Genomic DNA, 15,406 nt, shown 5'->3' with positions numbered 1-15,406 from the left:
CTCCCCCTTCTCTGCCATTAACACCTTGATGAAGCTCTTTTGAGCCGAGGCGTCACTCTCCAGGCAGTGAACCTGACAACGAGCTGCCCTCAACTCAGTATGGGCGGCACGACACGACTTCTCAACCTCCAAGGCCCACCTCAGGTGCTGATCTGATTGAAGGGTCAAGGCCCGAATGGCGGTGTTCACCTGCAAAAGGGAAACTGGTCGAAAAAAGAAAAAAAGAGAGAGAAGACGAAGAAGAAAGAAGAAGAAAGACTCACCACCATAGTATGAGTGGCAGCTCGGGTGCCGAGCTGACCAGGAGTGAGTTCGGCCCAATCGCTGACCTCCCTCGAGTATGCAGCCAGCTTGCTCTTCTTCAGACTACACTGGGGGTTCAGGACGGTTTGGCTCCCCTGACCCTCCGAGCTGGAAGCTGCCATCTCCACATCACGAGTGGAACTCTCAGAGGCCTCAGCGGCAACTTCGGCATTATGAGCCCCGGCAGCAGCAGCGTTGGCCTCGGCAACGCTTTCACCAGCAGGTTTGGTGGGCTTGGCAGCAGGCTCAGTGGGCTTAACGGCAGGTTCCACCATCACCTCGGGCCCCTTAGGCACGGCCCCTTCTTCCAAGTTGATGACGGGCGCGGCTACCACCTTGGGTCCCGAGGCATAAGTCTGCGGAAGTTGGGGCTCGGCTGAAGCTTCCGGGGACTCAACGTGTGCCTTCTTGGCTACGCGTTTCTTTCTCTTCATCTAGCGGAAGAGATTATGTTGTCTATTCTCTCCGCCTCCATGGGACCTACGATGAAACACGACATCCGCAACCCGAAGCAAACATATAAATGGAAAGCCGAAGTGGGGGAAAACCTACCCGGGCTCAAGCTCGCCTGGATGAGCTTCTCCTCAGAAGTGAAGTCTTTATAATTCAACCCGAGCTGAGCCAGTGACTGGAGCACCTTCTTGGTCTTCCCGTCTAGGATGACACCAGGGTCTTGAACGGCTATCCTCCAATCGGTGGGGAAGGGCCACCCCATACTGCTCCGAACTACGAAGTAGTCCCGCTTCCAAGCTGGGACTTTGCTCGGGAGCTTGTGCATGAGTTTGAAACCCGGGCGGGGGGACAGGTAATAGGACTGCTTATGCCCGGGGAGAGCACCAGAAGCGCTCTTCTTTATAGCTAAAATTGTACTGAGAACATCTAAATCTATAGAAAGGGAAAGACCAAAGCAAAGAGAGATGGACCCCACCACATTCCATATGGAGTTTGGGTGGAGTTGGTCCAGGGTGATGTTGAAGTGTACCAACACCTCAACGATCAGAGGGTGAAGAGGAAGTTGGAGCCCGGCTATCAGTTGTTCCCTGAAGATCACGATCTCGTTGGGACCGTGCTCCCATGGGAAGTTGCCGATGGGAAGGCTATATGAGTATTCCTTAGGGAGAAGGAACCTCTGTATGAGGTCCTAAAAACTCTCCGAAGTCATTATGGAAGGCCCGAACTGATCTGGTTCCCAACCTCAATGGGAGGTGGACGCCAGATGACCCGAAGCCACCCATACTTCGGATGGCTGGGCAGCAGAGGAGACACCCCGAGCCGAGGTACCTACCTCGGGCTCGTCGATAACACTGTCTACACTAGACAACATAGCGAACTAAAAGGAAGAAACAAATTGAAAAGGGGAAGGAAGCTCGGGGAGACTCACCAAAGGAAACGCGACCGGACTGGGAGAACAGGACGAACTGGAAGACCCGAGCTAAGAGACCTCCGACGCGAGCTCAAACGATAATGACGAGAGCTTGGTGGCAAAGAAAATGACCAAGGGTCCCCCTATTTATAGCCAAGGTTGCGGGTTCCTCGAGGCGAAAACGGTTGAGCGCGTTTTTGACGTCCGCAAAGTCCAAATCGCGTGAGATCCGCGCGTAACCTAGACACAACTCGAGTCTTTTCTGATTAAACCGGGTGCTAGACCGGTCCAGCTGGACGGAGCGCGTGACAAAGCGGCATGAATACCAACGCCAAATCCACCCGGTGCGTCATGACCTCCCCGCGCTGGGTCACCGCCACCAGCGCAGGGAATGGGGGGCAATTGATGGAGGGTGATTTGGCCCGACCTCGCAGCACGGGTACACGTGGGCGTGACCTTGCTCAAACAGTGACTCAGCATGACAGCGCAACGAGCGTGAGCACAACTCAGAGGGAAAGTCCCACCGAGTTCAGCTCGGCTACTCGCCGGAAGCCGCCTTACCCGCACCTCCTCCCCGGGGTTAAGGCACTTCGGGGGGTCCCGAGTTCGGGGCGCCCTGACCCCTTTTAAGACCCGAGCTCCTCCCAATGGACCTCGGGCCACTCCCAGGCAAGAACGCAACGATCCTTCTCCGGACACCCCGAGGCACAGACACCTCGGGTCAGCTAGCTCGGCATAACCGGCAACAGGTGGCCCGTCACTCAAAGGACAGCCTGACTCAGGGTAATTCGCGGGAGGGTAGTTCGGTATACCACAGGAGGGCTTCCTACTTGACCGTCGTACCCGACAAATCTGTGGACAGCAGGCATGTCCCTCACGCCGCGCCTGCCACCTTTAGAAAGGTGTCCCGCACCTGACAGACACGTACCCTGCAACGACGGCCCCGTGCGTGCCACCTCAGCCTTGCCTGTAACGGCTGTGGCAGATTGACAGCGACGGTTATACCTGCCCTGTCAGAAGTCAGAGGGCCTGAAGCAACGGAATTCAGTTATAAGGGGCTTATTCTTAAGGAACAAGGTATCTTCGAATCATCTGCGCAACTTGCACTCTTAGCCTTCGTTTTCCTTTTGCTTCTTGCACACAATACTAACTTAAGCATCAGAGCGTTCCCATCGAGAAACCCCCTAGGAGTTCTTCCTCTTTCCTCTCGTCTCAAGTACCTCTCAGGAGCCACGCGAGCGCCAGCTAGGAGTGACCGGATTGCGCTACATCATTATGTAATAATAGTACAGTTATAATTTTATGGATTATTAGATTCAATAAATAATTAATATTTTAAGAATTTAAATAACAATGTTATTTCAATAACTAAATAACAATATTATTAGAATATTTCAGAAATTTTAGGAAAATTTATTACATTTGATAGATTTTGGAAAACCATTACAAAAATTATGTAATTTTCATTGCAAATTATTGAAAATTATTAAAGATAAATGACTATGGGAAATGGAAAATTATAATTTGAACAAATAATTACACAAATTATTAAGATAAATTAGTATAATATTGGAAAAAGGAAATTATTGGTTAGTTTATATTAGAAATTATAAGATAAATTAGTATAAAGACAATTTAGTGTACTTTTAGAAATTTACCATGTGGTTGATACTCAATATCCTTTTGATCATTTCTATCATCAATTTGAATATTGGGTTGATGGGGACAGTGTTTTCAAAACTGGATCAAACCAGATGGCTAGACTAGAAAAATTGGGAACCAGACACCATTTCACCTCAAAACCGCTTTTTGTCTAAAAACCGTTTATTTGGTTAGCGAATCGCTGACTTGGGCGGCCAAACCGTCAACTTGAACAACAGTTTTTGGCCTTTTTTTTGTTTTTCTAATTTTTTTTCTTTGTCAGAGCAGGCATCCATTCGGACCGAACAATCAGACCGTTCGACCCCAGAGCAGCTCCCTATGCGGTCCAATTTTAAAAACCTTGGATGGGGAGTGGGTGCCTTGCCTTGAGCTTGGCTTGGTGTGCGGCATGGTCTGGCCCAAGGCCTGACCCATGAACCAGCCCGACCTTCTGCACGACACGGGCCCATGCATGTTCGAGCCATGGGCCCTGCCGAACCGACCCCCCAAATTATCCTAGAGGAGGGAGGCACAGATCGGGATGCCTCGTGGACCAGTATGGCACGACTTGCACTTTGTGCGGGCCACATGTGGGTTGTGTCGTGCGACCCAACATGACCCAATTTACACCTCTACTTGAACCCGCCCAATACTAGGGACAGGGCAAGAAAATTCGAGGATTATCCATCATTGATAAGGAGTTGAGTGCCTTGCCCCTGAACTCGCCCGACATTGAGGAGTGGTTACTTTGCCTTGAACTTGTGTGACACTGGGGACGGAGCGGGGATGGGGTAGAGTGTGTTGACTATGGGGTGGGGAAAGGGATAGGGTGTCCTGCCCTGAACCACCCCGTTGTCAATCCTATATAATTGTTAATTATTAGTGGAATTAATAAAAATGTTAACTTTTATAATTATTTTTATTTATTTAAAATTAAACAAAATTTTATTTAAAAAGAATAAAAATTATTAAAATTACTACATATTATTAATAAAACTAAATTTATTAGAAAATATTTGTTCATATTCAATTAACAATAATTATTTTTTATAAATCAACATTAAATAAAAAATAAAATTATTAAATCTTTCAAATTTTCCCATGCATCGCATGGATCTCTGCTAGTGTGTATATAGTCAACTTTTTTAAATTTCAATGTGCCACGTCACCAGGGCGATTCAGGATCACCCTAGTGGTATTTCAAGAAATCCCTCCTTTCTCGAATTCTAAGGGTAATTATTACATAAACGTTTTTATTTTTTTATTTTTGAGAAACACCATTGCTAAATACGATTTTTTTGCCAATTCCGTTTTTATGCTGATGTGGTGCACGTGACACATCAGCAGAAATGAATCGGCCCTGAAACGCAGCATGATGCCAAACGCCTACTTAGTGACCACAATGCAAAACAGGGGCCAATTTACAATTAATGGGTTTTTACAGTGGAAAAGAGCGGATGTCAGTCGTCGGAACAACGCCGGCAACCAATACTTTTAGCAAAATCGATCCATTTAGACTTTCATGGTCAGTGGTCATTAATGGTCTTCGGTAAAAATGATCCCCTGTCTTTAATGGTTTGGGGTAGTCGGAAAACATACCTTGGATTTTGTAATGGGGATGAAGAGATGCCTCGAAGAAACCGGTGCTCCGTCCCTGTTTTTTGAATCTCCATGATCAAGTTGTGAGTTAAGCTTCAAATCAGACCCTGAATCTCCACAATGAAGCTATAAGTCAAGCTCTAAATGTCCATGACTGTTAGTCGTTGTTCTGCTCCTATTTTGTAATGTTAAACTTGAATTGAAGGGAAAAACGTTTTAACTGATTGACGTTATATTGGAAAATACAGAGGGTAAAATGAAGCTACTGTGATTGAGTTGAAATTGGAAAGTTTTGAAAAAACAGAGATAGGAAAAGAGTAGTCGTGGTTTTTCCCTATATCACGACTACTTGTAATCGTCGTAGAGTCGTGATTGATTGAACGACACCTCTGCAATGTCAATGGATGAACGTGAGTTAATTACGTTGAATTAAAAAATAAAAAAAATCAAAATTTAAAAAACTAGAAAGGGAATTTTAGAGCAAAGTGCGATATATACGCGGAGTGCCCATTGGTGCTAGATTGGGTTATAGGGAAAGGGACCTGTGAGACGTACGACTTAAGTCTCGTCCAACTATGGCCCCGATTCCTACTACAGGAACGTCACCCCAATTCTTATTTTATTTTAATTTCTTCTAATCACCCCCACACAAAGAGGGTCAGCCAACTACTAATGGAGAGATCAATGGCCTGCTGCTGCCCTCTTCACTGGACAAACACTACCTCCACCTAGACTGGTGCCTATTTGCTTACTCACCAAAAGTACCTACCAGTCCTATTGGTTGAGGAAAAAAAAATCTAATAAAATAAATTAGAAAATGGTAGTTTGAACATTTAAAAAACTTTAAATAGTTAAATAAGAATCTTTTTCGAAGTTAATTGATGGAATGCCAAGGGAGGGTTCTTTGTCTAATGGCCAAAGTTCAAGGGGTCTTTTTCACTGACCCTATAGTACAGGGGGTCCTTGTAATTTACCCAATTAGAATTGCCTAATTCAATTAGAATTGGATCCATTTGCACCCCTACTAATTAACTAGTATATCTGCTCTGTGTGAAGTATGGTTTTCCCTTCCTAGAATAGTCAGAGCTGATAGTTTAGAAGATTAGCCTAAACATGTATACTAAGAACTAGAAGTCTATAATTGCTTGTTAAAGATACATTTTGCTTAACTAGTAAGTGTGCATGTCCTTTGCATGTGACAATTTTAGATGATGATGATAGTAATGCTATGTTTTCAAATTTCCAACAATATTTTTATATTTTTGTGTATAAAAATAATTCTCATTTATTACACTTATTTTTGTTTAATATAATGAATATTTAATATTAGAGATGTACCCAAAATGATTTTACAAAATTTATTAATTTTGTAACTTTTTTGTGTTTTTATCTTTTTTCTATTTTTTTATTATTTAATTATAACATCAAGAATTAACTTAACTTAAAAGGATTTGACCTAGTACCAAATATAAGAACAACTTCACTTTTGAGTTAGCTTTGAAATGTTCACAGGCTATTTGCCTTTAGGAACAATGTTGGCCATTAGGTACCCATGATTTCTTGAATTAATTGTTTTCTTAACCTTTATAATGAATAATTCAAGTAAATTTACTTTAAAATTTTAGATGATATCTTTAATTAATTCGAATAATGGCTAGATTTATAGAACATTAAGGTTACATAACAAAAATAATATTTTTTCCAACTAAAGTGCCATCAGGAAACTAGATATTGAATTCAAGGAGGGAGAATACATGACTCGGTTCGAAAGATAGATGTTTTGTTAATTAAGAGATTAATGCCAAACGTTCTTGATCCAAGAGTTGTTTCCCTTCCATCAATTTTCCACTTTATAAGTTGCACATGTGCATGTACAAACACAATATTGGAGTTTCAAGTACTCAACCAATGAATCATCAAATTCGACAAATCAGGATAATTTTTTATTTTGAGGCGAAACCATGTCAAGTGAACTTGATACTTTATTGAATATTGAACTTTCCAAGAGACCCCCATGAATTAATGGATGACTATTTAATGGCCATTTCATATTTATTGAATATTGAACTTTTCAAAAAACAAAAAAGAAAAGAAAACATCGAATATTGAACTTTCTAAGAAAAACTAAATTTAGGGTCCATTTGGTCTATTCAGGTTCCAGTTGTTTGATTGGGAAGAATTGGAATTCCATTCCCATTCCTAGAGGAATGGCATTCCCCCATTTGAGGGAATGGTTATTCTCTCCCCCTCCCTTGGAAATGAGAATCCATTCTAACTAATTCCAATCCATTCTGATTCTTGTTTGAACCAAATAGGTGAAAGGATTAGACCATTCATGGATTTTGATTCCAATTCCAACTATGAACCAAACGGACCCTTACGATATTAATTCCGAGTTAATTTGTAATTAATGGCCCACTTTGCCTAAAAGAATGTGACCCATGAGTCAATTAATGAAGTGAAAATCTTTATGATGGATCTTTTATTTGTACTAGAAAATTAAATTATAGAGGTTGTTTGCTTTAGTATATATGGATCTAGCATCATTTAAAGTAAGCAATATTTTTAAAAGTGGAGGTCATAACTCTTACTTATATTTTACTAGAAAGCATGCATGTGAAAATTCTAGGTGATGATGATTATAGTAATAATGTATCCAAAAATTTCTATAAGTATGTATTTTTTATTTTTTATTTTTATAGTTTTTTGTTTTTTTATTATTAACCAGATGCAAATTGAAAACTCCAAATCTGATTACATAAAGACCTCAACCAAATATGTGATAATCAAATCAAGTTGTGAAGTTTGAAATATCACTGACAAGCCTATTTGCTTGGCTAGATTCTTCTTTTTGTAATGTTGTCTTTTTGGTTTATCTTTTTTTTTTTTTGTTCATTTATCAAAGAAATGTAAGATTTAAATAGATGGAAATGAATGAGGTGAAAACTGAAAAATAGAAGTTCAATTTATAATTTAAACCTCACAATTAAATAAGGATTAAATTAGAAAATGAGTATTTTAGTCAAAAGAAAGTTCTACAATCTTATTCATATTTTTAATAGTAGTGTAAATATAGAATTATAGATATGTTCAATTTTTCTATAATTTTTTTGTATTTCAGTGTGTAAAAATAATTATGATATGTCACACTTGCTTTTTATTTAATATGATAATTATGCAATAGGGAAAATTCACAATTAGTACCATGTACTTTGGGTCTAGTGCCATTTTGGTCCCTGAACTTTAAAATGCGACAATTCAGTACCTGAACTTTCAAAACGTGACAATCTAGTACCTATTGTTAACTAGCTGTTAACCAGCTGTTAAGTGGCATTTGAAAAAGACACAGATGCCCTTCAAGTGTCATTTAATTTTGTTTATCAACCATCTAAACGTTGACAGAAAATTAACAGTCTCAAATCCTTGCCTCTTCTATTCAAGAAAGTTGGGGTCACATTTGAGTGGGCATTCTGGTGATCCCAATTTTCTTGAACAGAAGAGGCAAGGATTTGGGACTATTAATTTTTTGTCAATGTTTGGATGGTTGATAAAGAAAGTTATATGACACTTGAAAGGCATTTGTGTTTTTTTCAAATGCCACTTAACGACGGTTAACAATAAGTTAACGGTAGGTATTGGATTGTCATGCTTTGAAAGTTCAGGTATTGAATTGTCGCATTTTAAAGTTTAGGGACCAAAGTGGCACTAGGCCCAAAGTACAGGGCACTTACTACTCGGGAATTTTCCCTATGTAATATTATACATGTGCCTGGATGTGTTTTTGAAAAATTTATGTATTTTTCTTATTTTTATGTTTTATTAATTTTTATTATTTATTCATAACACTAAATGTTAACACATTTGACCCAAAAATTGAATTATTGATCTTTGCCAAACAGTAAAATAATTTCACTTTTGGTCGGTTCTAAATTATGTATTTCAATTTCATTATCGATAAAAATAATTCTTGTTTAGTACACTTTTTTAATTTGATTAACAAAAAGTATTATAAACATGCCTAATTTTTCTACATTTTTGTAATTTTCTATATTTATTTCTATTTAATTTTTTTTATTACCTAACTATGATTTCATAGGTTGATCAATTTGATTCAGATGGTTGAATTGCTTAGCCACCACTTAGATAAAGAATGGTTTTGTTTTTTAGTCAATTTTAAAATATATGCTTTTATATTGTTAAAAATATTGACATAGATATAATTATTAGCATTTATTAGTAAAAAAATAACTTAAATATAGAATTTCATAAGAGAAAATGGGAGTTAATACCTTAAATATAAGACTTAATGAGAGGGGATTAAAAGAGGTGAAAAGTAATAATCGACGTTTCATTTTCAACTATGGGCATTTTATTATCCATTAAAGTTGTAATGTAATAAAATAATTTTTATATCCTTTTTCAAACAAAGAAATTGAGGATAATTTTATTTCAAAAAATCTTTCACTTTGCATCGACACTTTTATATATAGTATAAATATAGATATTTTGAGAGTGGAAGTAACCACATTTTGGATACTTTCATCTAAAAGAAAACGCTACCACAGTGAAGTGGAGAGGCCCTTTAGTCTATTGGGGTCATGTGATGCATGGGCTAGTAGTGTTAAAAGATAACTATGTTCTGTAGGGGAGTAATTACATTCATTATTAGGAAACTAAATTGGTTGTAGGTGAGTATAAATAGCCCAGTCTATTATTTTTTTAACTTTTTAAATTAAAAAACCATAAAGAACTCTTTGTGAGAAGGGGAGAGAGAGGGAGATTAAGCTGACGTGGATAGCTACATTTTATTATATAATGTAATATAAATACAAGAACTCAAAAGCCATAACAACATCCATGAAGCAAGATCTTTTCACTTGTTCATCCCAGTGGCATCCTTGACAGCATCAGTAGCCCCTTGTGCCTTGGCCTGCATTTGCTGACCAGCCTACACATAATAAAAAACCAATTAAAATTTATATTGGCAAAAAAGATTGTTTGCATTGTTAGCATTACTAGAACAAGAATTTCTTTGCTTGGGAAATGAAATGAACCTCTTGGCATGATTCCTTGGCTGATTCATAGGCATTGCTTGCCTTGTCCATCAATTGATCTGCCTTGGCCTGCAAGGAAAAACTTAAATCTAATCAAGAATGAAAACCCATGGCCACATTATGTTCTATGCATGCATGCATATATCGATACACATGATGAATTAGAGTATATAATGAACCTATATATAGGAGGATATTGCTCACCTGAGCTTGGCCCTTGGCTTCACCAGCATGGAAGTTCGCTTTTTGAGAATTGTCAGCCATCTTTTCTCTCTTTTGGCCTCTCTGGGAACTCACAAGTCACAACACAGATATAACTCAAAAGGGGCTTGTGATGAATGATGAAGAAACGAAGTAATAGTGAGGGAATTTATAGTCTTTGTCATGAAGCCCTTGGAAGACATGTGTCATGTTGTTGGAACATTAATTAAGTTGTTCATTTCTATCTTGAAATACATGTAGAAGCTTTGTTTGTGCCTAAAAACTCGTTCAATTCAAATATGTGGTCAAAAATCAAATATTAAATAACTATGGTTTATTTTCTAAAACTCCCCTTTGATTTTCTATAATCTATCTGATAACCATATATAAAAATGAGAATGGTAAATTATCTTATCGTCAAAACACCCTGATTTTTTCAATATTGTCCTCATTAGTTTTGTTATTTGGAGAATAACAATAGAATTACTTAAGGTTTCAAATTTTCGACAAGATACACCTGATACGTGGTGTACCGTATCATTTCTTTCAAATTATAATACAAGATATGGTGGAAAATCTATGGTATCATCTTTTCCCACCGTATCAGACCCATATCAAGTCGTACCGGAGGTGTATCAAGCGTATCGACCAATACACTACGAAAAAGATATGGACAAAAAATGAGAAAAAGTAAACGGGGAAAGAAAGCTTCTTTCCCTTGAAACAAACCTTCTTTCACCCCCAAATGACTCTAAAACTCTAAATCTCATTTATAAAGTGCTAGATATGCAAAAATACACGTGAGTAGATTTGAAAATTATTACAAAAATAGGTACATTTTTTTAATTTTGCATAATATCTTGTGATTTTTTTTCCATGAAAGATTGAAAATATTTAAATTTATGTTGATCTAAATTAAATATGTTCAAAATCACTTTTAAGTATTATGAGTACATTTATGAAAATTTTATAAAGAGATTTGCGAAAAATATAAAAAACAAAAAACTGAAAATGTATTTTTTATCTTCCTAGAAAGACTTATTATATTTAGATCCATGAATTATCTATCATATCCATAGATCAATTGCAATTTCTTTTTCAATATTTTTTTAATTTTTATACTTTTAGAATTAAAAATCATTAATAATTAATTATATTTTATGATTTAATCACAAGGATTAATTATATTATAGATCTATGGATGATCTATCATATCCATAGAGGAATTGAAGTGTGTCAACCAACCTCAATCCCTGCCGTTGTTCTACCTCCCTGAGGGCTTTTATTGAAATTCGCTACTACTAGACAAAGTTTTCTTTCTTCCTTCCTTATTGATACACTGACCTCACTCGGAGCTCTTTCTTGTAGCATACACCATATCTTGAAGACTACATTAGAGGTAGGCTATCTACCTCGTTGTGGACATACAATTCTCTCTTGATATGTTCCATTATTTTCTGGTTCTCCTAAGGTGTTCATGTTTATATGTCTTTATTTCTTTGCTGTTAAATCTTCGACTCTTATACTAGCTCTTAGTTGAAATGACTCTATATACAATCAATTGATATAATCATTGAACTGCTCCACAATTTGAAAATATGTGTTGCTTGATGGATGGGATATTGAAAATTTACTAATCTGTATCTTCGTTGCTGTGTGAATAAGTACTAGTGATTGTTGGATGCTTATTTCTTTTTCTTAGGTAGTATTTTAATTCATAATTAAATAAGAGGGTTTGCATGTTTGGAAATGATAATTTAAGGATTTGAGGTTTTATTCTTTCTTAGTTCTAATGTATGAGATTATATTTTTGTTATTTGTTGTTTGTATGGAGTATTTGATGCATCTTTAGCTACAATTAGGCTCCAGATCAAGTTTGTCACTGTATTTCAAGAATGGGAAATGGCATTTCACTCTCCCCATTTCCGTCAATGATTGTATTTCTGCTTCCAAGAATACACTTTAGCCTTTTTGTTTCACCTACTTATTATTTATGCTCTTACTTGTTGATTATTAGCACCGGAGTGCTTCCAATATACTTCAGCTTTGATGCACAAATTGTGAGAGCTATTGCTTAAATTGCTTTCTCTTAGGTGATGAAGCCTTGTAGCTAATCCTAATTTTCCTTCATACATATGTAGATTGACACTTGACTGATCGATGGCCAAAGGAGATGGCAAAGAGAAGGTTCAAACACTATTAGATATCAAAAGAAGAGACTATGATATACACTATTCCTATATATCAAAAACAAGGGAGAAGATTTAGGGTTATAGGGTTTAGGGTTTATGGTTTTAGGGATTATGGTGCGGGGTTTATGGTTTTTAAGGTTTAGGGTGTAGGGTTTATGGGTTTTAGAGTTTAGGGTCTTGGCATTTTAGTGTTTAGGGTTTTAGGACTTTAAGGTTTGGGGTTTAGGATTTAGTGTTTTATACCTTTAGGATTTAGGGTTTTAACATTGTAGGTTTAGGGTTTGGTGTTTTAGTTTTTGGGGTTCAGGATTTAAACATTTTGCATTAGGGTTTAGGGTTTTGGATTTAGGGTATAGCACTTAGCATTTAAGGTCTAGGTTTTAAGGCTTTAGCTTTATAGGGCCTAGGCTTTATGGTTTTAGGTTTATAGGGCTTAGGGTTTATGGTTTTTGCTTTAGAGTTTAGGGTTTAGGATTTGAGACTTATAAGGTTTAAGGTTTAGGGTTTACTTGGACATGTGCATAGCACGTGTCATTACACTAGTCTATATAATCTATATTCATATAGTATAACTATATTTTATATCTATAATTGTTAGCACTCGATTTTTGTTCAGTCTGCCGCCTGAAACCCATTTCACCCCAAATCCCCAATCAAGCATTTCTGATCCTTCCGAAATACCCCCAAACCTAAAAATCTCAACCTTTAGCCCAAAAAACCCCCAATCCTAAGTGGCCAATTCGGCAGCAGGTGCTGCAGTTCTCTTTGCTTTCCTCTAGCACCAGTCGTCCTTCAACCGACGGCCTCTCCGGCTCTCCCCTAGTGTCTTGTCTCTCTATTCTCTGTGAATGTCTGAGTATCTCTCTCTTCTCGCCTGTCATCTCCACCGTATTTAAGGTCTAGTTGAATTTGCATGTCATCATGGATATTTAAGCTTAGAGTAATTAACACCCTCTTCCATGAGACAAGCAAGGTGTTTCTTTCTTTGGGGCTGAACCAATGCTTTTTTAAAGACCCCCTGTACTTTGTTTTGCGACAAAGATCCTCTTCAGCCTTCTGTTGAAATCCACCAAGTCCTCCCTCTCTCTCCCCCTGATCTCTCTTCTTCCCCTTCCCCTTTCTCTCCTCCCCTTTCTTCTTCTTGATGTCAACAGGGCCTATGGGTCGGACGGAGCAACCGCCCTCCACTTTGCTGCTGCAGGAGGATCTGCTTCCTCTAATGGGATTGTCAAGCTTTTGCTTGATGCTTCGGCTGACGTTAACCTTGTTGATGCTAATGGTAATCGACCTGGGGACTTGGTTCCTCCAGTTTTGAAGTCGTGCAATTCGAGGAAGAAAACAATAGAGATGATGTTGAAGGGCGGCAGTTGCACAGGAGAAGGATGGATTTCTCCCGATCTAACTATGAACCAAACGGAGGAACAATCAGAGCAGTTGTTGATGCCACAGGCCTTGAAAGATCCTAGTGAGAAAAAGGAATATCCATTTGATCCCTCGCTTCCCGATATTAAGAATGGGATCTATGGGACAGATGAATTCAGGATGCACACATTCAAGGTGAAGTTAAAGATTTATCTTTGATTAATCCGCTTCTTCTCAAGGTTTAAACTTTCCTTTTATTAGATTATTTCATCGGTCGATCTTTATTTCTCGTCTTAACGTTTCTCTTTATTCTCCTCGTGTCTAGTCTCAAAAGAATCCGTCTTTTCGAGCCTATTTCTTGCTTTCTCCTCCCACACGGCCACACCCCGTTCTGCGTTCCCCCACCTAACTTTTGTTTTCAATGCAAGTAGAGTAGAGAGATCCAAAGTCGCTATCAATGGAGCATAACTTCTTCTCTCTGGTCAAATATACAGAGCACCGTCAGCTAAACTAAAAAGTTCCCGAAGCCATCATCGATGAGGCATAGAAATAATTCGTCGGAAGCGAATGCTACTGACAAGCCAAAAGTTGTTCGAATTTCTTTTATCGATGCCGACGCGACGGACTCGTCTAGCGACGAAGATGAGTTGTTTGGCCGTCACATAGTGAAGAGGTACGTCAACGATATCAGTATTGAATCTTGCTCTACAGATAACGATAATGCGAATGGTGGTTGGAGAAGTAAATCAGTATTCAGTCTAACCGGCGCCCCTTAAATCTCTCTTCATCAAACGGCAAGAAGTTCCGCAGAGTACGGCAACGACCATGGGGAAAATGGGCTGCTGAGATTCGAGACCCCGCACGAGGTGTACGCTTGTGGCTAGGAACTTACGACACTGCCGAGGAAGCAGCCAAGGTTTATGACAATGCAGCGATTCAGTTGAGGGGACCAGATGCAATGACGAACTTCACTACTCCGCCAAAAGCTAAGCAGGAGATACAAGTACCAACCAGTTCTGGCTACGATTCCTTCTATTGCTACCTCTGCTACTGTGACATCTTCTTCTCTCTCTCTCCAAAGGAAATCGAGAAGAAGAAAGGGGAACGGAAGAAGAGAGAAGACTTTGGAAATCCGCTGCCATACAACAGCTACCGCCGTTGTTGTTCGTGTATCTGAGATCGGGGAAGATGAATAGTGTTTTTTTCCGAATAGTTATTCCAAGAGTAGTATGGAGACTAAAAAATATTGCAACTGCCGATTTCAAAGGAAGGCTAAGGGAAGAGGTCTTTGTCTCATGGTCATAGTAAAGGGGGGTCTTTGTCCAAAACAAAGTACATGGGGTCTTTATTCTCACAGACCCCATAGTACGGGGGTCTTTGTAATTTTACCCTTTCTTTTTTTTTCTTCTTTCAATAAATGTGTAGCTACTGCTTGAACCATACACCTTGGAAAATAGTGGAAGATCATAATTTGACTTTCACCAGGTAAGTTAATAACAAAATGATGAAAGCAGGAAAGGCCAAAGAAATAGCAGTCATGTTGAGACTTCATGTTCAGATTGGTGAAAGGTGGGGGAGTCCAGGATTCTTCTAATCTCAGGACATAGGATCAGAATCTGAAGAAGTTTGACTTGGGCTTTAGAGTTCTAATTCTAGGGTGTTACAAACCTCACTAAACCCATTTCAGGGTA

The 15,406-nt window shown here is 38.7% G+C and overlaps 1 protein-coding gene and 1 pseudogene across 1 annotated transcript; one reads left to right on the top strand and one right to left on the bottom strand.

Annotated features, from left to right (window-relative positions):
- Window positions 1-9,686: 9,686 nt before the first annotated feature.
- On the bottom strand, window positions 9,687-10,322 carry LOC104613078 (uncharacterized). Its single transcript, XM_010280770.2, has 3 exons — window positions 10,165-10,322; window positions 9,961-10,029; window positions 9,687-9,854 (listed from the first exon to the last, which is right to left on the bottom strand). Exons 1-3 carry the CDS (start codon window positions 10,222-10,224, stop codon window positions 9,780-9,782), a joined length of 204 nt encoding a protein of 67 aa, XP_010279072.1. The 5' UTR covers window positions 10,225-10,322; the 3' UTR covers window positions 9,687-9,779.
- Window positions 10,323-13,051: 2,729 nt separating this feature from the next.
- On the top strand, window positions 13,052-15,166 carry LOC148803808 (ethylene-responsive transcription factor ERF069-like; annotated as a pseudogene).
- The last annotated feature ends 240 nt before the right edge of the window (window positions 15,167-15,406 follow it).

This window comes from Nelumbo nucifera, chromosome 1, assembly GCF_055504915.1.
Source record: "Nelumbo nucifera cultivar China Antique chromosome 1, China Antique-T2T, whole genome shotgun sequence".
NCBI classification, from domain to species: Eukaryota; Viridiplantae; Streptophyta; class Magnoliopsida; order Proteales; family Nelumbonaceae; genus Nelumbo; species Nelumbo nucifera.
This window is presented reverse-complemented; position numbering and strand designations above follow the sequence as displayed.